The 23,231-nt window shown below is 46.0% G+C and overlaps 2 protein-coding genes across 4 annotated transcripts in view; one reads left to right on the top strand and one right to left on the bottom strand.

The window, feature by feature from the left end:
• The window catches only part of PPM1L (protein phosphatase, Mg2+/Mn2+ dependent 1L), an 82,325-nt gene extending 64,006 nt beyond the window's left edge, over positions 1–18,319 (top strand). The window contains exons 3-4 of the mRNA XM_051781884.1: positions 7,400–7,561; positions 10,639–18,319. Of these exons, the coding sequence (XP_051637844.1) occupies positions 7,400–7,561; positions 10,639–10,988 (512 nt within the window). The 3' untranslated portion in view covers positions 10,989–18,319. The remainder of the gene's footprint in view (positions 1–7,399; positions 7,562–10,638) is intronic.
• B3GALNT1 (beta-1,3-N-acetylgalactosaminyltransferase 1 (globoside blood group)) lies at positions 17,841–23,072 on the bottom strand. 3 transcript variants are annotated; one of them, XM_051781890.1, is made up of 3 exons: positions 23,001–23,065; positions 20,940–21,007; positions 17,841–20,290 (listed from the first exon to the last, which is right to left on the bottom strand). In XM_051781890.1, the coding sequence occupies exon 3, from the start codon at positions 20,220–20,222 to the stop codon at positions 19,236–19,238; it is 987 nt and encodes a 328-aa protein (XP_051637850.1). In that variant the 5' UTR covers positions 20,223–20,290; positions 20,940–21,007; positions 23,001–23,065; the 3' UTR covers positions 17,841–19,235. The 3 variants fall into 3 exon arrangements, with proteins under 3 accessions (XP_051637850.1, XP_051637851.1, XP_051637852.1); XM_051781891.1 differs by lacking the exon at positions 20,940–21,007 and having other exon boundaries at positions 23,001–23,072; XM_051781892.1 differs by lacking the exon at positions 23,001–23,065 and having other exon boundaries at positions 20,938–22,974.
• Positions 23,073–23,231: the final 159 nt, after the last annotated feature.

The following is a 23,231-nucleotide window of genomic DNA, read 5'->3' as shown; positions in this document are numbered from 1 at the left end:
GTGAAATATTTCTTCCTCCTCAGGCTGAGATAGAAAATGTTCCCCTTGAGTGATGGAGTGTCAACCAACTGAGAGGACACTTCTTCTTCTCCCAGCACTTTGTCCTCTGGGCACTGATGGTGATTGATCTGCCTGTGCCTCCTTATTGTCTCTGCTTTTTTGCTCTTTTCTCCTTCACAACTAACTTATTTTTGGGCTTTCCCAGCTCAGAGTGTGCTGGCTGGTCCCAGAACCTGATTTGAAATGTCCACGATGCACGTGGACAGTAAAACCCAAGTAGTTTGTGTGGTTTGGAGGCATTTTAACAGTGCAGTTCCAGGGGTTTTCAGCTTTGATATTTCATTTTTACTAGCATGTTGTTCTCCAGTAGGTAGAAATCTCTTCCAGCTTTTAGATCCTTCAGAGTTGTCCTGATGCAGGGACTCCTTTACAGTTACAAGGAAAAAACACACTCTTGATGCTTTTCACTGATTTTCCAAAATAGCCCCCAATAAATGCTGTATGCCCTGAATTTTACTGAGTTTCTTAGTGTTTCAATAAGTTATTAACTTGCAACCTGGCAAAAAGAGAATCAAGCAGACAGAGCAGTCCATGATTTTACTGCTGAATTAATATTCCTGGCAAGGAGTTGGGCTGGAGGTGTGTATGGAGATCTGACAGATCCTGTTCTTTGTTCTCCACTCGTGGCTGAGGGCTGGAACTCACCATCTCCTTTCATCCACAGCCCCACCAACCACCAGCCTCAGGCAGCCTTGTAGTACAAAAAGAGGGTTTATACTTAGTATGACCCCACTTTGGAGTTCTTTCTTATCCCTGGTGGCACTTCCTTGCTCCATCCCTCCCCTGGTGCCCTTGGGGAACTGTGCTGAGCTCGGCTCCAGGTTTTCCTCTCAGCTGCTTTAGGCAGGAGCCTTGAACTCATAACTGGGTTTTTCACCCTGTTTAGATGGGGTTTCACTCTATTTAGATGGTTTTTCACCCTCCTTAGATGGTTTTTGCAGACACTGCCCTGTGGATCCCTCTGGGTTGGTTTCTGCACCCTGATGAATTTGCCACCATTCGAGTCCCTCGTCACTCCCAGCTCTGGCAGACCCAGCCCTGCCAAGCTGCTGGTACTTTATTCTATGATTTCTACTCACACTGCAGTGCCCTGAAGTGCTTAAGATGCTCCAACTACTTATCAGCTTTGTTCAGGCTCCTCCTCAGCCTCCCACTCACCAGCAGTGAGGTTCTCTTGGACCTCCTTTGATCTCGAGGGCGCTCGAGCAGCTCCAAATACCCTTTGCAGATGGAGCTCACAGGGTGCTCACGGGGCTGGGAGCTCTGCTGGAGTCAAGTAATTACAAAGCTCTGTCTCTTTATTGATGATATCCCCTCATTAACCCAATAAATAAGGCTGGTTCCCTCAACTCCTGTGATCTGAGGTGCTCTGGAGCCCCGGGTGCTGCCTTTGCAGACAGAAGGAGCTCAGAGTCACCCAAGTTCTCAAAATCAAGAGTTAAAATGAGGGTGCAGAACATCTCCTTAATCACACATGGGCCTGTTTTTAATGATGCATAAAAAAAATCAGCTTCCAAAGTTGTTGCTTCTCTTTATGTCTTTTCACGCAGAATTTCCCAGTCCGGTGAGTCGTGTGAATCTTGTCCCCTGGTTTGGTCACTCCAGCTCTCCAGATATTTTGATGGATGGGATTTTGTTAGGAAGGAGAAAATGAAATGGAGGAAATCACTGACTCCTGTCAGAAGGAAAAAAAGCTTTTTCCTCTGTGGAAAACTACGTACAGTGAAAATTAAGATTAAAACTGCTTGAAACCCATATTTGGGGATTTCTGTCACACAATAAATAATCAGGTGCAAATGAGAAGCCACAGAAATAACTGGTTTAGGAAAGTCCCAGCATTTACACACATTCAGAAGGGAGAGACAGCAGAGCTGTAAATAAAAACCCCCAAATTTCAGCTTCCCAGTCAGGTGGAGACACCTCTAGAGATGAAAACACGGTGAGGGAGCCCTGTCATCATCCTAATCATGGCACTTGTTTACTAGAAAGGCAGAAATGGTGCTCCCTGCTCTTGAAACAAGATGTGATTGTGAACAAAGCACAGAAAATGGGCAGTTAAATAGAACTGAGCAGCTGTGGGTGATCCCAGGTGCTCCAACCAGTCAGCTCTTGGGGGGGGGAACATTTTCCTTTTATTGGCCTTTTTCCACACCAAAATCAACTCAGGGAGAAACTCCAGCTGCTGGTGGGACAGGAAAACCAAAAGAAACAGTCTGTCAAAATCCAAATTGGGAAAATGAAGTGATTGTGGTGAAAGGGAATTAGTTGAGGGATCAACCAAACCCACCCTGGAGTGTGTTGTCAAGGGTTTCATTTCAGCAATCACGTGGAATTCTGCCACACATCAGCTGGGGGAACTGGAAAGGGAGATGTTTAAGGTGATCCAGGGGTCAGTAGCTGCATGTACAGGAGCATTTCCACACCTTTTCCGTCCAGGAAACCTTTCCCATCCCTCTTGGAAGGGCCATTTTCCAAGAGTTTGCAACCCCAGCTCGCTCCATTCTCCCAGGAGTGTCTCCCAAAGGGGGTAGAATCCAGTTGCATCCCTTTGCCCAGAATGAAACAGAACTGCCCTAAAATGCCTTGGGCTTTGGCACAACTTTGCAGGTTGATTTGGCCTTTCTGACGAGATTCAATATTAATAAAACTCAGCTTCCGTGGGCTCAACATCCCAGTGCCTCTCTGGGAATCTTTTCCCTTCAGGAAATCAATCCCTCGGAGCACCCAAATAAAACGAATCCGTCTGAAAACAGCCAACGCTGGCAAGATTTGAGGTTTGACTAAGGAAGCTTTACAAAATGAAAGGAGGCCAAAAGTGACAGATGGATACAAATCCTCTCATAATCTTTAAATCCCTTCGTTTAAAAAGTGGCATTCTTGACTGAGGCCGAGGTAATTTTGTACAGGAATATTTTCTCCCGCCGATGCTTTGTCGGCCCCTTAATCCTATTCCTTTGATTTATGGCACCTCCAAACATCCAGGGTGGAAAAACGCGAAGTTTGGGCATTTAAAGGCAATTTTTAGAATTTTAACAGGGAGCTCAAACCTGCTGGGAGATTCCAGAGGTGGTTTTGTCCTGTGAGCAATTTCTTTTTCCGTAATGGATGGTCCCTCTCCCCTCAGAGTCCTGTAGAAATTGAGTTTCATTATTGCCCGACAAAAGAGATGAATTCCAGTTTTCCCTGCTGTCAGGCAGTCAGGGAAGATATTGATATTTAGGAGCTGCATCCAGAGCCAGGTGTCAGCCCAAAAATGTGCTTTCTGAGGTGATGTTTGCTGGGTGCAGCTGTGGGTGAGGTGGGGGGTTGAGCTCAGCCTTCCCTGGGATGCCCCTTTTCCCAGGACACTGCTCCCTTTCTGCCACTGCAGGAAGGAGGTGTTTTCCCCCCAGAGAAAATGCTTACAAGGAGAAAATGAGAACATTAAAGCAGGAAAGTTGCAGCAGAAATCATAAATAACAGGGATAATAAATGCTTTGTTAGGGAAAAATGTTTTTTTTTCTCTCTGCAAAGAGCTTTAACAGGGGATTTATCATTATGCTCTACTGCAGTGAGGATAAATAAGTTACCTGTGGTGGGATGTGGTGGATCATTCTCAGAGAAACCCGTTAAAAATGCAGAATAAATCTGTTGGATTTATATCTTTCCTTAAAATTAAAAAAAATTACTGATCCAGAGTCATTCTTGGGTTGTGCTTTAGGGCTCTGTTTGGTCCTTTGGGGAAATATGGGAATACACTTCCAATAGTAATAACTCACCAGGTGTGTTTAAATCCTTGTCCTGACAAGGAGTTTTGGGAGTGTTTCTCTCCCAGCCTTGGCTAAAGCTGTTCCCAGGGAGGCAGAGCTTGGGCTCACCCTGCTGAGAGCAGACACCTGTAATCCCACAACTGTGCAGGGACAATGATACCGCAGGAACATGGAATAGTGCTGGAAGTGAAATGGCCTGAGCCTGAAAAATGACTGAAAATCTTTCTGTAAGTTTTTAGGAGGGTTTATAAGAGCAGGAAATAAAGTGCTGCCCTAAATATGATTAAAAACAACAGTTGTAAAGGAGGAAGAGAAGAGCCAGAAAGAGGAATATATATTTTATATACAATAATATAAAATATATATAAAATATATACATGTTATATATTGTATATAATATATATTATATATAATATATATTATACATAATATATTATATATTAATTATAATATTAATATAATTAATATATAATATTATAATATAAATATAATAGAATATTAATTTAATTAATATATAGTATCACTATATAATTATTAATAATATATTAATATAGATCATATAATATATTACACATAATATATGTTATATATAATATATTATATAATATATTAATATATTATATATAATATATTAATATAATGTATTTTATATAATATGTTAATATAATATATTATATATAATATATTATATATAATATAGCATATATTATATGTATCATATATAATACATATATATTATGTATATATTATGTATTATATATGTATTATATATAATGCATATAAAATATATTCTAGTATATAAAATATATGCATATACATTATAGATATATTATATAAATATAATTGATGTGTTAATTATAACATATTTAATTATATTCCCTATTATATATAAAATATACTTCAAATATATTTTATATATAAAATTATATATAATATTCTATTAATATAATTAATGTATTGATCAGGTGTTTTCTCCCCTTCTGAAATAATTATCCACAAACTGCTACTTGGACTTCTACCAACTGCCTTTTCTGATGCTAAAATACTAAAATACACCGATAATTTTACCTGACTTAAAAAAACCCAACATCTCCCCAGCCAGTCTAGTCCAGGGTTTTACTTTTCAGCTGCTTTCCTTTGCAGAGGGCTGGGCAGGGCGTTGTTGAGGCTGCCCCCCCAAGGGACTCATCCAACATGTGTTCTCAATTCCAGGCCCTTTTCTGCTGGGAATTTTCCGTCGGGCAATTGCATTAAATCTGAGGCTGCTGACAAGGGCTCGGTGTTTCCCTCGCTTCTCACAAGGTTAAACGACTGAAATAAAAATAGATGGGAAGGAAAACAAAGCAAAATGAGTTTTGCTTTCTCGGGGCAGGTGGGGGATGGAAGGATATCCCAGCCATCCATCAGGGAGCTGGAGAGAGCTGATCCTTCCTAAATCACCTTGCAAATCAGCCTCTGCCTCAGAGCCTCCTTCTCCCTCATCCACACAGATCATATAACCAAGAAGACTGTGTTCAGTGTTATCATTTTTGTAGAAATTGTGCTCATAATGGCTCTATTTGGGAAGCATTTCACTTCCTGAGCACGGGGGCTGCACAGGGTTATTCACAGTTTTTCTCGGTAGGAAACGTGATGTTGGTGCTCCCTGAGGGAAAAATACACTCTGGGGGGTGCAGAGCAGGAGGGTGGGCTGGGGTGCAGGAGAATCCAGGAATTTAGACATGGAAGTGTTGGGCAGGTAAAGCTCTGACCTTCAGAGAAACCTGTGGTGGATCCTGGAGCCTCCCTGTCCTGCAGCACCCCGGGGTCCTCCTGGGGCTGTTTTGGCTCCAGCAGGACTCAGTTTTACATCTCCCAGGTTTTGTTTCCCACCCAAACTCCCCAGGCAGCTGTTCTTTCTCTCCCTGAAGCTGCTGATTTCTTTTCCAACCCGGTGGATTCTGGGAATCTCTGCCCAGCCAGGATGCAGGAGGGCAGCCCGAGGCTGCTGGGATGTTTGTCAGGGAAAGTTCCATAAATAAAAGCAAGGGAGGTGCTGTTTGTTGCTGTAATTCTCTTATTGCCCCTCTTGGCACGGCCTTCACGCCCTCAGGGCCAACTCCTGGAGGCTTCAGAGGAGATAATTCTGGAGCAGGACACTCATTTTTTGGGTTCCTGAGGGGGTCCTGGTGGGCAGGTTCCTCTCTGTGTCCTGTCTGCAGTGAACCATTAAGTTGTGCAGTTTAGCAACAAATGGGAAACTATCCATGTAGGTCTTCAATGTGTCCATCCATGGCAAAAAAATTACTAATAAATATATATATTTATCTGTGCCTGCCTTGTGAAAAAATAGCTCTAGTTTAGGGCTGTGCAGGGCAGTCAAAAATAAACCCTGGGGACACAGGGCATCTGAACACAATTTGTTTATTACTGGCTATTTTATTTATACCAGTCATGGGATATTTAGCTACTGACATGGGAACAGCAAAGCAGAACTTTTAACTGTGTTTTGGGCAGAGATGCAACAAGCAGCAGCCACGAGAAATTGGTTTTCAGGCCACAGAGCACAGGCTGAAGCCCTGCTCTGTCCCAGTGCTGGTGCTGGAGTTTCATCCCCAAGATTGGGCAGGCTTCTCCCAGAGCTGTGATTTTTATCAATGAATAATCACTTGTAAATTAATAACAGAGGTGAAAACTCAACCCTGTGCTTCTCTGGTCTGCCTAAAAGAAACAGGGCACAGCATTAAGTTAATTTGATTTACTGTTGAGAGATACCAGAGTGCCTTTTGTAACTGTGCCATCAGTGCTAAAATTCCCTTTTAATCTTTGTTCCCTCTTTACCTGTGTGTCTAAAAACTTCCTTTCCATCTTTGGATTCTGGGGCATGGATGAAATGGTGCTGTCTGGTCCAAAGCCCGTGCAAGGAATATTTGTAATAGCTGGAGTTTTTATAAATACAGCTCCTAGTAGCTGGAGGGGAAATATAGAAAAGTCATGGTCTTAATAAGGTCTGCTTTGTTCAATATCCATCCCACTCTATCAATTAAACGAGGAAAATACAAACTATAATGTTCATACTTGAAAAACACCCCATTTTTCCAATGATTTCCTGCCATGTGAGCCAAAAAACACCTGTTGGATACAGTGATCAATGACTTATTACATTTGCTGTGTATTTAGAGGCTAAAGTAATTAAAAATGTCCAATCTTTTCCTTTTTTTTTCAGTAAAACCATAAAGAAGTGACCTCAGCCGTGGAGGGGACGAGGGGGGGGAGCTCTGGGTTATCCCAGAGCTGCAGGTTCAGTTCTTGGGAGCAGCCAGGGGGCTCTGGGGCTAATTTGTGCTTTAATTACTTTCCTTGGCCATTAGGAAAGGCCCAGTTCCAGGATGGAGATGGGAAACACTCCTCCCACTCTCTGAGTGTGGATCAGAGCTCTGGGCTGGGTGACAAGCCGGGATCGTCCCCAGCTTGGACTCGCTGCTCTTGGAGGGCTTTCCCAACCTCAGTGATTCAGGGGTTCTGTGGCAGGAAGAACATTTCCCAGCTACTAATTCACATCTCTGTGTGTCTGTGTGTCTGCTCTGCTCCCCACTCCCTCTGCTCTCCAGGTACGACGTGTCTGATCGCGCTCTTGTCCGACAAGGAGCTCACCGTGGCCAACGTGGGGGATTCCCGAGGAGTCCTGTGTGACAAGGACGGGAATGCCATCCCCCTGTCCCACGACCACAAGCCCTACCAGCTGAAGGAGAGGAAGAGGATTAAGAGAGCTGGTGAGTTGGTTTGGCTTTGGGGTAAATGTCCATCTTTTTTGTCCTGCCGATAAAATACAGTTTTTTCCCTGAGAGAGGCTGGGAAGTGCCCGACTGAGGGATCAGCAGAGCAAATCTCCCCCTTCCAGTGGGATATCACAGTGCAGACAGAGATGGCAGCAGATGATCCACTCCTTAACAAGCTGGTGTTGGGGTAGAAAGAGCAACAACAGCCCATGGACCATCCCATCCCTTGGGATCTCTGCAGGGAGCAGTGAATAACCAGGAGCAGCAGCTGCTTCACCCCAGCCCTGCCCACAGCCTGGCTGGGTCTGAGCCTGAGCCAGCTTTAGTCTCCAAAATAAGCAGAGCATGAACCTAATTCATCAAAGCTATTTTTTCTTCCCATCTAATGAGCACAAACATGGAAGTTGTGGCAGGAGTAGAGGGAAAGGATGGAACAAACAGGAGCCTTTCTGCAATAAATCTTCCTCGCTTTCATCACTCGTCAGTTCAGCCACCTCCTGGGCTAGAAATTACATTGGGATCATCAAGTTTAATGGCCAGTTCTCCAGGAATTTGTCAAAGTCTTTTTGAACCCATTTCTACTTTGGCTCCCACAGCAGCAGCAAATTACTTGGTGAAGGAAAGGAGTTGCTCTGGTTTGTGTTAACCCCACCCTGAGCATTGCCCCCAGAGGGGCAGGGCCTCTCTGCCTCCAAGCCTTCCTCTGGCTGTAAAATGGAAATAACAAGATTTTCCATGAGTACAAAACATATTTAAAACCCACAGGTCATCACTATGATGGCAGAGCCAAGGCCACGTGTGCTTCCCCCCAGGGGAAGGAAGGAAAACCATACAAGTCCTGAGAAGAAGGAATAGAAAAATCTTGGTCTCTCTTTGCTTCCCCTTTTGTATTTGGGGGATGTATTCATAAAATTTATCTATAAAATCACTTCCCTCTCAGCCAAGCCCAGGAGGAATTCACTGAGGAGAAAAAAAATAATCTGATTATTTGATTTGTCTGAAAATGAGGCTTTATAACACAACAGCAGGTAAAATGAACCTGGATTTTTGCAGGAACTTCCAACTCGGGAAGAAATTATTTTAATGGGCAGGTAAATGTTAGAACAAGAAATATTCTCTCTAGACCTGTGACTTCATGAATTCCCTCCTCTGTTACCTCATCACTGCTATGGCCTCAGAGTGCTGTTAAAAACATACAATCCACTTTATTCCACTGCCAGGTACTTTTACATTCTGGAACATCCCTTTTTTTTTTCCATCCACTAAGTGTAAAATTGAAGCAAAGTGCCCCAGCTGAATTATCTGCTCCTGTGAGAAAAGGCACCTGGCTTTTCCCAGCATCCAGATCCCTGCTGGGAGGAACTGGAGGAGGTGACAATAACCACATCACCAGGTTTCACTGGCATTTTCCAGCTTTACATTGCCCTGCTGGTGTAGGAGAATGGCCTTGGAACAGCCTGGGTTTGGCTTGGGAGGAAGCACAAGGTGACTGTCACTGACAGAAATTCAAGTTATTCACCTTGAGCATAATCCTGTGAGCTCAGCCCTTGTTCACAGGGAAAACATTTGTGCTGTTGCCAAGAAGCTTCAGTTCCTTTAATGCCTTTTTCTCCAGGCACAGCCAGCACTGCAGTGTTTGCTTTTCCCGAGCATTTCTATGGATTTGATTGGGATTCCTTTACAAAAGAAAATATTGGAAGTGCCAAAGACACTTGAGGAAAACACTTGTGCCACGGGCAGTTCCAGGTGCCACCTGAGAATGGCACCAAAAGTCTCTTTGTCCACATAGAACCTGCAAAGCCTGGAGTAAGTGTGGAGTAAGCTTTGCGTGGCTGTGGATCCAAAGAGGATGCTCCCAAATTCTTTGGACTATGGAAGGAAACATCTTCCTCATGGAGGCTCCAGAGGAATGTTCAGAAGAACACCCAGTTAAAGAACTTTGTTTCTGCTGGTTTTAACACAGATCAAGTTTCAAGCTTTAGGCAACAATGAATCCTTAAATGAAATAGTTTCACCTGAAAGCAGAAGGAATTTACAGATAAGATCAGCCAGCCAGGAATGGGAATGCTATGAGAAGATTTAGGAGACAGGTGACAAATAACACCCAGGCTGAAGAAAGAACAAAGACATTTGTAAGAACACCAGAGCAGACAGTTTGCAGATAGAAAATCCTGTCCTACATTTAATGTTCCATGTTTGCAAATTGTTTGTCCTCGAGTGACTTCTCCTTCCCGTTAGGATGACAGGAACACTGTGATGGAACAGCTGTTGGTGTGCAGATGGATGCACAGGAACTGGAGGTGCCACAAGTCTCCTGGGTGACCTTGAGTGCTGCCTGATTCCCATTCCTGGCACACTGGCACCGTGGAGCAGCCAGGTGTGGCTGTGGCAGAGCCAGCAAGTGCAGTGCAGAACAGACCTCCCTCCAAGCCAGCCCTAAAGAAAAGAGACTCAACCAGATCCTTAAATCCTGGTGATGGCAAAACCAGTCAGGGCCCACGGTGCATTTTCCTGACTCGAAGTCGAGTTTTGCCATCGGTTTGTCCCCGACAGAATTTTGGTCCTGTTTGACAGAGCCAGATTGGGAAGAGCCTGTAAATGTTTTTGCACTTGTTTCTTTGCTTTGTGCCTTGAAGGCAGCCGTGTGTCCCACTGCAGGGTGTTCTCAGTGCTGTCTCCTCCAGGGATGTGGAATGGGAAACGTGACCCACACAGGAAGAGGTGTTCACAGACAGGAATGGAAAGATTTGTTTCGCTGTTTTCCTCTGCGCATCACCGGCAGTTTTCCTGAGCACTGAGTTGTGTAGAACAGGAATTCCTGTGCTGTCCCATGAGCTGGGGGTCTCTCTGGGGGAGCTGCTTTGTTTGAAGGCAGATCCACTGCTGATTCCTCTGCTTCAGCTCTTGCAATCCAGCTCAGCACTCTGAGATGTGCTGAAGACATCTCCTGCATGTTGAGCTCTGTAACCCCTGTATCCCTCAGGATGGAGTTTAGGCTGGGTCTGGCAGGAACCAGAGAAATGCTTTTAAGGTTTCAAAGAGCTGCTCTAAGTGCTGGTGTCTCTCTGCAGGTGGTTTCATCAGCTTCAACGGCTCGTGGCGCGTGCAGGGGATCCTGGCCATGTCCCGCTCCCTGGGAGACTACCCCCTGAAGAACCTGAACGTTGTGATCCCTGATCCCGACATCCTCAGCTTTGACCTGGACAAACTGCAGCCAGAGTTCATGATCCTGGCCTCTGACGGGCTGTGGGACGCCTTCAGCAACGAGGAGGCCGTGAGGTTCATCAAGGAGCGCCTGGACGAGCCGCACTTCGGGGCCAAGAGCATCGTCCTCCAGTCCTTCTACAGAGGGTGCCCCGACAACATCACAGTCATGGTGGTGAAGTTCAGGAGTAGCAGCAAAGCAGAAGAGCAACAGTGAGCAGAGGCTCCCTCTGAACTCGGCACAAACACAGTAGGAAGCTCGAGTAAAAGCCGCTCCGATTCCCCGCGGGAGGAGCGGACGCCTCTGCTCTTTGTTCTGTGCTTGACAACAGGAGCAATACAACAAATCCATGCTGAGCAATGACAGGAATTCAGTTTGTCCACGTGTCCCTGCCTCCGGTGACCTTGCTGCTGCTCCTCCAAAACTGACTGGAACCTTCCATTGCACCATTTTCTTTATGAATCCTGTGCAGACTTCCCGTTGGATTCCTCCCCTCCCGTCTCCAAGGTCGGTCCAGGTGCACGGCAGGGTCAGGGCAGTGCTGCTGCTTTTCCCCCATAGCTGGGACTGCTCAAGTTCCTCATCCCTTTAACCCACAGTGATAAGGCTGAATAGGTAAAGGTTTGTGATTATTGGCCTCTTATATGAAGGAGGAAGAGGAGCCAACTCTCCCCCTGCTGCCACACTCTTGGCTCTCTCGCTTCATTTAACCTCACCCCCCTTCAACAAATCCCTGCCAAGCATGTGAGTAGGTAGAGATACTGAATTACCTGAAGCCACATGTTTATTCAGGCTGTGCATTACTCTATAACAATTCTAGGCCATATTGTATCCAAACCAACTCATGGTAAACTTCAGCAAAATACTCTGAGGTCTGACACCTTCTGTGTGAGAAAACAGCTCAGCTGTGAGAGCAGAGTGTTTGTCCTCCACCAAGGATCACCCTGACCTTATTTTGTTGGCATGGACTTGGAAAGCAATGAAAGGTAAAATTCATTTCATTAGTGACTTTTGGAAAACTCCTCAGAGCAGGGGGTTCCTCAGAGCTGCCTGAGTCAGGGCTGCTCACGTGGTTATTCCTGGTGCCAACTGCAGATGGATTCGTGGTGTTAATCCCGGGGCACAGCCGTGTTTTGGGATAATGTACAAATGCCAGGCAGCATCGTTGCACTGTAGAGATGAAAGCTTGTGTTAAATCTAGAGAAAAGCCTGCTTAGATCTAACTTTCAGTATTTAATTGTGTTTTGGAACCTGTGGCTGCTGTAAGTTTGAAGGAGGACAGTGTGAGTTTGTTCTGCACGTGGTAACAACTGCTGAGGGACAGGGTGTGTGAGATGAACGGACCAGGCTGGAGAATTGTCATAATCCTTGGAATCTCCCTGCAAAACGTGGTCCTGGACCATCTGCTCAAGGTTCAGGGCGCTGGAGGTTGTTGGTGTTTGGGTCTGGAGGGGAATCAGGGATCTGCTGCATTAACTGGCATTGCCTGTTCTTGGGTGCTGAGCAGGTCTGGGTCTCTCAAGGAGAAAATCAAAGAGCACAAATTCCTGCCTGAGAGGGAATTCCTATCTTAGTCTTTTCAGTTTTGTTCCTAGGTTACCTCTTCCCCAAGGGACCTCCCTCCTTTAATTTGCTGGGGATAATCACAGCTCTTAATTGGATCTGTTGCCTTTACCAGTGCTGTCCAAAATGTATAGGGGATCCCTTGGCACAGTCTCTGTTCATCCCAGACTCCAAGTGGAGCCCTTTGACTCTGGAAAGTGAAAAGCAGGAGAGGGAAGTGTCCAGCACTGCTCCTTCCCTGGAGGATGGGAGGCTCCCAACTTTTTTAATCCCTTGAGCAGTACATGCAGTGACTTGGCAATGCAGCTTGGCAGTTCAATTGAGCAGCTCCCAGGAAACGTTAAAAACTGCAGAGCCCTTCAGTTGTTTTACTTTGAGAAGGTGTTTGAGGTCAGAAGGCTGGGAAATGCAAACCTTGTGTGGTATTTCCCTGGGAGTGCTCAGTCCTGGAGCCAGGAATGGCACAGCAGCAGTGTCAGAGCTCCAGGCAGAGCCTTTCCTGTGTCCTTCACAGGAGATATTCCATTGCACCAGCTCTCCTTTGGAGGACACAGCCTGGGGAGCTGCCCAGGGAGAAGGAGAATCTGACCCAGCAGCTCCAAAGGAGAGGAATGTTTGTGTAGCAGAGGCATCACCTTCACAGGAACTGGGGGAGTTGGAACTGGAATGATGGTCAGCTCCCAAAAAAACAGTAGATTAAAAGCACTGGAGTGAAAGCTGCTGGCTGCACTGAGCCTCCTGCAGCTCCCACTCCCAAGGTGAGTGAGAATCCCTGAGGGATCTGTGACCTTTTCCTGAGCATCCCTGAGGGATCTGTGACCTTTTCCTGAGCATCCCTGAGGGATCCATGACCTTCTCCAGAGCTTGGCTCACTGGCTGTGCTCCAGCACTTGTGACAGACAGGAAGAGAAGGTGGCAGGAATTCCCAGCCATGAGGAGCAGTGGGAGCACTCTGGAAGCAAGCCCTGCTCACAGGATTTAGGAAAACAGTGCAGTGCAGTACAGAAGGGGTTTGCCTGGATGTTTATTCCAGGATCATTCCCTCTGTCACTCCCAGCCCCTCCAGGCAGGCACCAATCAGCCCTGCTCCAGCCTTCAAGTGTCTGCAGCTGCAGCAAGAGCTGCTGGAGCACCTTCAGCTTCCTCTGCAGCCTCCTCTCCCCCTCCCTCTGCACTGTCCTGGCCATCCAGGCCCATCATCTCTGTTGAGCTGGTGATTTTGGCTTTTATTACCTTAAAAAACGAGTTTCAGCTGCTTTAGGTGTGAAGCTGAAGGCCTGAAGGAGGTGAGAGGCTGTGTGTGCTCTTCCACCTCCGTGCTCAGTGCCTGCCTGTGCTCCCTGCTGCCAGCCTGCAAAGCTTTTCATCCAAACCCAGACATGTAGAACTTTGCTGATTTGTGCCAAATTCTGTCGTGACACAGCTGTGGGACGACAAGGTTGAGTAATGTACCTTTTGCTGATGCAACCTGAACAATCCAGGGTTCTCCCACTGCCTTAACGCTCCATCCTCCAGCTGGGAAGGGTTGCCAGGTGCTGTAGCCAGAAATATCCACCGTGGCAGAAGGGGTTCCTCCCTGCTGCTCTCCTGCCTGGGCAGCTCTCCAAAAAAAAGAGCTGCCTTTTGGTGGCAGTGGCCAGAACACAGCTGGGAGCTCCTCTTGCCATGGAAGTTTTTTGTAGCCCGAGCCCGAGTGGCTCCGCTGGTGACATCTGTTCCCTTGGGAAGAGCCTCCCGTGGCACAGAACTGAGGGACTGAGTTGCTGCCAGAGCATCTTCCCTGTGGTCCAGTGTGACAAAATGTACCTTGTTCATTAGTTCAGCTGGTCCTGTGCTTAAGGAATTGGGGCTGTTCCCAGGGATGTCATAAGCTCCCCATTAACTCACGTGGGACATTTTAATGTTCAGTGATCAGGATTGGGATCATGGATTGCCACGGAGTTCACCACTCTGATTATACACTGGGAGGGGTTCAGACAGGCTGATCCTTCCTAGAATTCCTGGAAGGGCTGGGACTTTCCCTGCTTGTCCCTCCAGGGTTGGGGTTGGTGGCACTGTGGCTCCTTCTAGTGGCCTGAGCCTGCCCTGGGAATGGGAACTCCGCAGCATTCCCTCCAATTCCTCAGCGGCTCTCTCAGCCCGTGTGGCAAAGGGGAGGCATTTAAAGTCCCCCCTGTCCTTTGTCTCCCGAGCTGGAGTCAGGAATTCGTTGCTCACCTCAGGGCTGGCAGGAGACACCGTTTTATTTCACACCAAACCGATCCCACTCCTTCTGTTGCACCATCCAGCACCAGGCACAGGGATCTCATCCCACAGGGAGGGGTGGCACGGGTGGCACTGTGATGGTGGCACCACCTGTACTCCTAGAATGTCTAAAAATACCCAATTTGACACGAATGAGCCTGTTTTACTGATAGATTGTCTAGATTAATATAAATATAAATAAGGCAAATGCCATCCAGCATCATGGACTGTCCACTGACTGTGGGTGCTGCTGCTGTTCTTACACAGTTAAACCATTTACAGAGGTAAAAGTAAAATATTGGGAAGGTTTTCAAATCCAGGAGTTAGAGCTGAAGTGCTGCACCAGCCTGAACAGTGTTTGCTGCAGAAACACCAATGCCACAGCCTGAAAATAAGGGATTTTGTGTCCAGCTGCCTCTCAGGATACAGGACAGCCCTGCTTTAAATAATATGGATATATTGCTAATGTAGCTGATACTTGTTTTACACAGAGAAACATTTAGTGAGTGATTATACTACAGAAAAAAAACAAAAAAACTTACCAGCCTTTCATTTCCCAAAGTAGGTTTTTAGGCCTCTGTACAAAATTCCAAGTTTACAATTGAGAATGTTCTGCTGGAATTTGGCAACTGCAGAGCCCGGAGCTGCTGCCCCTTGCTGTGCTCCATATATTCATAAATGACCTTTCTAAACCTGAGGACTCAGCAAAAGAAAAAAAAAAAAAAAGATCTACAGAGTTACTACTGAGTTGAAGTTTAATTAGTTTTATTTCTGTGGTGCTGACCAGACAAGGTTTAGGGAAGCAGCTGTTTCAGAGTTTTCCCTTAGGTAACTCAAAAGTTCCAGGTGTCTCCAGTTCTCCAGGATGGTCTGGGTGCTCTGGTAAGCAAATGGATGCAGCTGAAGCCTTTCTAGAACCATAAATAAGAGGCTCAGGAGCAATTCTTGAGACAACAGTTTGTCCTTCACTCCTTTCTAGGTTATGAAGTGTTTAAATAGCCACGTAACTTCTTTCAGCAGAAGCTCCACAGGTTGGGGAAAATGCTGTTATAATCTCCAAAATACACAATTTTGGCAAATTGCTGGGCTAAGTGCCTGTGAATGCTCCCAACAGCTTTCAAAATGTGGATTTTTAAAGCACCCACCTCCTTTTCCTCAAATGTCTTTCAAAGTGTGTGGGACCAAACAGCCAACACACCATCCAGGCACCAATTCCCAAATCCCTCAGTGCTGGTGTTTCCTGCAATGAGCTGCACCTGCCCCTTCTCCCAGTGAACAAAATTCTTCCTCAAAAATCAGTTCTGCAAAGTCTGAACCTAAAAATAACCATCCTGAAAATCCAAGGCCTCATAATTCTTTAATCATCTCAACATAATGTGGGGTTTTCTTCCCGAAAATTAAAAGAACTCCCTCTTTTAAAATAGATTAAAAGAAACATCAGGTTCTTAGAGATATATAGAAATTACTTTGAACCTGTAAGATTGAAGCTTAATGTCCAACACAGAACAATTCCTACCTGGCTGTATAAGGTATTATTTTATGGGTTTATACTTGAAACAGAGAACCATATTATGTTTCTAATTAAATCCCTGGATCATGGAATGGTTGGGGCTGGAAAGGACCTTAAAGCCCATCCAGTTCCACCCCTGCCATGGGCAGGGACACCTTCCACTGTCCCAGGTTGTCCAGCCTGGCCTTGGACACTCCCAGGGATCCAGGGGCAGCCACAGCTTCTCTGGGCAACCTGTGCCAGGGCCTCCCCACCCTCCCAGGCAGGAATGAGATCCCTGTCCTGCCAAAACTTGGAATCCATGTCCCTGCCACCTCTGCCTTGGGCAAACTGTCAACACTTCAGAAGTGGACCAGAGTGGAACAGGCTGCTTGGACACAAAGGGAAATTTGGGAAATATGGAGCTCCACACTCCTTCAGCATCCCTAAGGAAACAGATGGAGCCGGATCAGGAACTCAGTGGCACATCCTTCCCTCAGGTTTTAGTTTAAATTTGACAGAAACCTGATAAAATTCCATTGTTTGCTGTGCATCCAGGCATCTGTGAGTTACTTGCATTGAAATGCTTTAGCAGGGACTGGGAAACATAAGGCAAAACTTTGGAAAATATGCCAAATGTCCTGGGAATAATGATCACAGGGAATGCTGCCCCTGCCTGGTTTATCTGGAATTTGTTTGTTCCAAATGCACACAAAGCATTTCAGCATTTTAACTCCTCTGGAGTAACATCCAGGCAGGGAATTCCACATCAGAACCCCCCTTTGCTCCCCATCCAGCAGCAATTCCCAAACATCTTTGCCCAATGGATTATTACCATTAGGCTTTTCAAGTCAGAAACCTCAATTTTCCTATAAAATCACAAGTACTTGGAATTCTGATTTACTACAGCTTTTAAACCACTTACTGCATGAGAAAAGAAAAACAGCCCTTAGAATCTGGAAAAATTTTAGGCATTACAATATTTTAGGCAGATGCAATAAAATTTGGGCCCACCTCTGACTTCAATTCTTAGATTAGCTCATGGTCTGAAGGTTTTTCACCTCTTGCATGGCTGCTCATGCTAAAAACTCCCCTAATCATGGCTTTAAGCAGAAACAGGAGCTTAGTTAGGAATTTTACAGTTAGGAATTTTCCAGCCTTTTAAGCAATAATAAGGTCAGACTCAAACACAAATCAGATTTGGAAAGGAGGGGTTTTTCAGAAAACCAGGACTCATTTTCCAGTGGGATTTGTTGCAGAGTTGCTGTCACTGTAGATGACAATTAATTTCAAACTGATCACTGTGTACAAACCTTTGTTTGTTGAGCAGTGTCAGCACTTGGGGCACAGAAACCCCAAATACTGGCAGGTGAAGAGTGTGTTTCTGGTCCTCTGTGACCCTCCTTTCTCCCTCACCAGGACCACTCTCTGCTTTATCTATTTTCTGAAGCCTGCAGAGTCATAATTACTTTTTTTTTTGGGGGGGGGGGGAAGCAATAAAAACTGTGCTGTAGTATCAGTGTTCTTGTGGCAAATAATTTATTTCTGAACACATACCGTGGCAGGCTTCTAAAAAACAGAGGGGTTTGGGTTCTGAGATGTAAGAACAATCACAGAACGAGGCAAATATTTCTCACAGAGCTCTCAGGATCTGCCCAGAGAACAATCAAATCCCAGGTCCTAAACCCATGGCACAGCTGTAGTTGTAACTGTTTCTGGAAATACAAGAGCATCCTTCCCTCAGTCACCCAATTCTGTATCTTCAGCTATTTAACAAAAAAAAAAAACAAACTCTTATTTTTTAAAAATTTACCATCCATCCTTAGAACACTGACATCTTGTCTAGAGAGTGTTGTTCCCAAAACCTCACTTTTATACCTAAAAAAATAACCCGTCCTCCGATCCCACCCGAACCCCACGTGCAGCCGTTGGAAAAGAGCCAAACTCAATCCTGACCACAAGGGAACGAAGGCACTGCTGAAACCTCCCCCCACCGTGGTCCTGGAGGTTTCTGCACCTCTTGTGGTTTGTCTCTAGGAGACACTGTGGAATTCTGCCAGGCAAAATCCCTGGGAACAGGAGCTGCTCCATGGACAGGATGTCACCGTAGTCTCCTCCCCGTGTAGTGGATGTGTCCAGATTAATTATGTTCATGCAATTGCAAAATTCTGTATTGTTGTCTCTTAGAAGTGTAAACTACTGAAAACTGGGCCTTGCTGATATGAATAAAGTGATTAAAAACTGGTCTTTACACACAGGGCAGAGTTTGTCTTCTTTAAATATAAATATCGGGGGGTTCTTCCTTTTTCGCGTTTTAAAATGTGGGGGAAGGAAACTAACTGAGAAAAGCAGACATAAATCACAGGAGAAATTATTCTGCTTTTATCTTCCCTGTGGCTTCCAAAGCTCTTGGGATGCATCAGTACACACAGAGAGATGTTTATATATGGGGGTGGATTATCCCAGTGGTTTTGGGATGTCTCATAACCAGCGAACTCCACCTGCCTTCCAGCAGTCTGGGAACACTGTCAAAGACACCAAAGCCATTCTATTTTATGTCTGCAGAGACACACACAAAAAGTGCCCCATTTTCCCAGAATTTCCCATCAGCTCCTGCAGATCCCACAGGCTTGGAATGTTCTCGGAAGCCTTACAGAGGTGATACATTTAAATACCCAGGTGTGACACTCTCAGAAGGGTCACAGAGGTGAGACACAGAAAGAAGGTTGTTTTGCTTCACACTGGGCAGAGAACAAATAATGGAGAGTGGCCATAAAACCATAAAAACAATCCAGGCAGGAATTTGGGAAGCGTCCTCAAAGCTGGTTTCTTGGCATAAACATTATTCCTTTTCATCCATTCCAGAAGATTCAGGCAGAAATCCCTGCAGCTGACCATGTGGGGAGGTGTCAGAGGCAGATGGGACAGAGCATTCCAAAGTACCCTGAGCATTCCAAAGTACCCTGAGTGTGTGGGATACCCACGTGGAAAAGTGCTTTGTGAATTCCTGGTATTTTTATTTAAGACTACTGGGGTGTTCCAGGGAAATGCTGCCACTGCAGTGTTGTCAAAGGCATCTCTAGAACTGCTTTTGGTTTGCATTTCCCTGCCCTTTAAATGTTGTTTTTACACCAAACAGGTTTTTAAGTTTGTGTGTTAATCCAGAATCAAAGGCAAGTCACGGAACTGCTGGATGACAAATCCTGCCAAAACTGGATGAGTTCACTTGGTGTAAGGCCATGAACTGCAATCAGGTGCCTGTACTTACAGACATCAAAATTAACTTTATACAGGAAGAACTGTTCTGCATCTTCTGGAACACTGACGTTGACTTTAAGAATATTTAAGCAAATTCCAACGTAAACATCCTCAAATTTCACGGGTTTGACGTGGCTCATCAGCTCATAAATCCTCAGGGCCAGCTTTCCATCCAGGACATAGCCCATCCCACCACAGTAGGGAGGGTACAGCCTGAAGGGATATTCCTGGTAGGAGATGGATCTGGTTTTGTCAGAGCCCCTGTAGGCAAAGTTGTTGATGAGGGGGTAACCAGTGAAAAGGTTCTCTGAGGAATTCTGCTGCAGCAGGAACTTCACCAGGTTGGGGGTGTTGATGAAGACATCACTGTCAGTCTTCATGAGGAACCTGGTGCTGGGGCAGAACTCGGAGACCCACTGGAACCCCATGATGGTCTTCAGGGTGAGGTTGTCGTAGGTGTCCAGGAAATCCTGCCGGATGATGTCTCCATAGAGGATGCTCTCGTCCTCCACCGACAGCTCTGCCGCGTTGTCTCCCCTCTGGGTGTCCTGCCCCAGCAAGAACAGGGTCAGGACTCGGTGGCCCCACCAGGAGCTCTGAGAGCCCCACGTTATCCTGATGGCCTGCCTGGCCTTCACCTCCTTCGGGCGGGAAGACACCAGGATGACCAGGAATGGGTGGATGTCCCGGCACTCCCAGCGCTCCCGCAGCGTGAACAGGTAGTTCTGCTTGTAAACGGGTTCATACTCGTAGAAATACATCAGGTTCACCTTCTCAAGCACAGTGTTGGAAGGAAAGGTTATGTACAACACTGTTACCATGGAAAACACCAGGAGAAACACAAAAACCCACTTCAAGGGCCTCCTGTACGTGGCACCCACTGGAAGCAGTGTCATGGTCTCTCTGTGGAAGTGCACTGGTGACCTTCAGAATCCATTGCATGAGTCCTGAAGCATCTTTCTTGCTGGAAAAGAAAGGAACAAGTAGCATTCAGAGCAGTGTTATCCAAATATTACCTTTTCCTTCTCTAAAGTGTCAGCAGGAAGCGTGGTGTAAAGTGAAGACAAATCCAAGCCTCCCTGATCCAGCTGTTCCATCCTGCACACCATGGATCACAGCATGGACTGAAACCTCCTGGCTTTCTCCTTGGAAATCCCCCCTGCATGGATCTGAGCCAATGTTGTGATCCCAGAGATCTCAGAGATCCATGTTGTGATCCCAGAGATCTCAGAGATCCATGTTGTGATCCCACAGATCTCAGAGATCCATGTTGTGATCTCGATCTCTCCCACTCGATTCCACCGCCAGGAAGGAACAAAATCCAGCGGCTACAAAGCAAGTGGATGTTCAGAGGCTTCAAAATGTGGGATTTCTCTTAAACACAGGAATTCCTACTGGTTTGTATCAGCTGGAGCAAATCAGCCAAGATAGCAAAACTACACAAAAATATTTCATCCCCTATTTAAGGGTTGAGCAGCTGCTTGTTCTGAAGGTGCAAGAATGTAAAAATCAACTCATTTAATTAAATTAAGTGATTTAATAAAGCCATTTTTGACCAAAACCACCACCATTTTTACCATTAGCCAAGTCATGTTTGGATTTGAGACACACACCTCGGCCTGGAGCCCCAGCTTCTCAGCAGGTACTTCCAAACCCCATGGAATCCATGCTGAAGCCATTCCTACAGTGCCAGGATTAGAGATTCCAATCAACACATCTTCCCAAAACTCAGTTTAAACCCTGTACCCTCCATCTACCTCCATCTTTCCTGTATTTCTTTAAAACTGCACATGCTGTGCTCATACATTAGACATCTTTAGGAATTCCAGAGGATTTCTGATGTTTGCAGTAATAATATTTACCCTGCACTGTAAAGTACTCACAAAGACACAGTAAGGGTGAGAGAAGGTTCAATTTCTCAGCACAATTAATTACTGTTTATCTTCAAAAATATCACCACAGGGCTTCTAAATGTTTTGTATTTGACAAATACACAGCACACTGGAATCCAAGGAAATTTGATTTGCCAGAGCCCACCTGCCTCATATTTCTGTGTAGGATCTGACTTTAAATTCATCATCCTTTAAAACAAAAACCTGGAGCACATTTCTTTGAAATTCACCAAAGATGTATCTTTAAAATGGATTTAAAGCAATTTTATATAAATAAGTATTTAATAGAAGATTTTTGGACTGATCCCTCTCAAAACCAGGAAGTAACTAATAGGAATCTTCTCTCTATATCCACCAACTTGACTTTCAGTGAACAACATGAAAATACATAGTGGAAGAAAATAATTTAAGTTTTATATATATATCAGTGCTTATTATTTGATATTATATCAATAACATTTATCAGGGTTTGATGACCAACTTAAAGTAAAAGCATGTCACAGCTGGATCAGTTCTTGGCTGCCTAATGGAAAAAAAACCATAAGGACTTTGATTTTTTATGGCAGTCACCCTCCAGGATCATTGACCACTTCAAACACAGGCAGGAAAACAGGCAAATCCAAGGGGAAACCCCAAACACAGCCCTCAAAAAAATCTCCATCTCTTCCTATTTCAAAAGGGTAAAGCAAAGGAAGGAGGTTGAAGCAGCGAGGTCTGGGTGGAGCTGGACCTTCTGCCCGGTCCTGGTGCAGGTGCAGCCCTTCCAGCTTCCCAGGGTGGGTTCTCCACCACCTCCAGGCTTTATCTGCTGGCAGTTTTCCCCTTCCAGTTGTACAGCAGGCGCATCAGGAGCAGCACCAGGTCAGGAACTGCTCCTTCCGGGGAATTCCTTTCATTTTCTTCCAAGCTCACAACTCCCTGGCTCTGAGATTGTGCCAAGAGATCAAACCGATGAACTTTGGAACAAAGGTGAGGCAACATGTGCTGAACATGCTCCACAGGGATTTTAGATCCATCTCTCACACTCTGCTTCAGCCAGGGAATTACGGAGTGTGAACATGCTTGGCAGGAAAAAGGCAGGAAATTCTCATATTCACTGAAGACTGACAATTCCAAAAACTATGATATCGTCCAATTTGAAGATTTTTAAATATCTTAAGGTTAGATGCATAGAAAAACAAATCCTTTTGCTTTATAAAGCTACCAGCAGAAATTATTTGGAAATTTATTCCTGTCCCTTGGCCTCAAGGTCAGGTTGGATGGACCTCTGGGCAACTTGGTCTATGGAAGGTGTCCCCTCCCATGGCAAGGGGTGGAACTGGATGATCCTTAAGATCCTTCCAACCCAGACCAGCCAGTGATTCCATGCGGTTTACAACCAATCTAGGGGAAATTTTGCAAGACGCCGGTGTACGATGCTCTAATATAACAGTACTTTAAGAACTATTTTAAAGGACTTTTAACAACGACTTGCTCTCACTTCTGACCGCCCGAGCAACCCCGGTTCTCTGTTCCAGGCGCCTTCTCTCGTGCCATGGGTTAAGCAGCAGCAGGGAGGGATGGTGCGAGGGGCTCTGCCGCCCTCTGCTGAACCCAGGCAGCGATTTAAGGCCGTTTCAGTGGTTTTTATTAAAATCAGGCACCGGAGCCGCGCTCGGTGCCCGCGGTCATTGGGCTCCCCCCGAGCGCCCACCGCACCCACCGCGGCCCGGGGGGGACCCGCTCCCACTCCCATCCCAATGTCCCACTCCCATCCCAATTTCCCATTCCCGCTCCCATTACCGTGTCCCTCCTGTCGCTGCCGGGCCCGGGAAGCGGCGCCTCCCCTTCCGCCTCCCCGAGCGCCGGGAGCGGCCCCGCCGATCCCCGCCCTGCCCCGCCCGGCTCCCGGGGCATCCCGGTGGCTCCCTCGGGCAGGAATCCCGAGCTAAGGCCGGGCAGGGCCGGGCAGAGCAAGCGGCGCTTTCTCCCCCTCCTGCTTCGGCCCTCGTGAGGATTCACTCCCTCCATCCC

The sequence above is a fragment of the Manacus candei genome, unplaced genomic scaffold (assembly GCF_025592945.1).
Source record: "Manacus candei isolate 608988 ecotype Guabito, Panama unplaced genomic scaffold, ASM2559294v1 h1tg000015l, whole genome shotgun sequence".
NCBI lineage: Eukaryota > Metazoa > Chordata > Aves > Passeriformes > Pipridae > Manacus > Manacus candei.
This window is presented reverse-complemented; position numbering and strand designations above follow the sequence as displayed.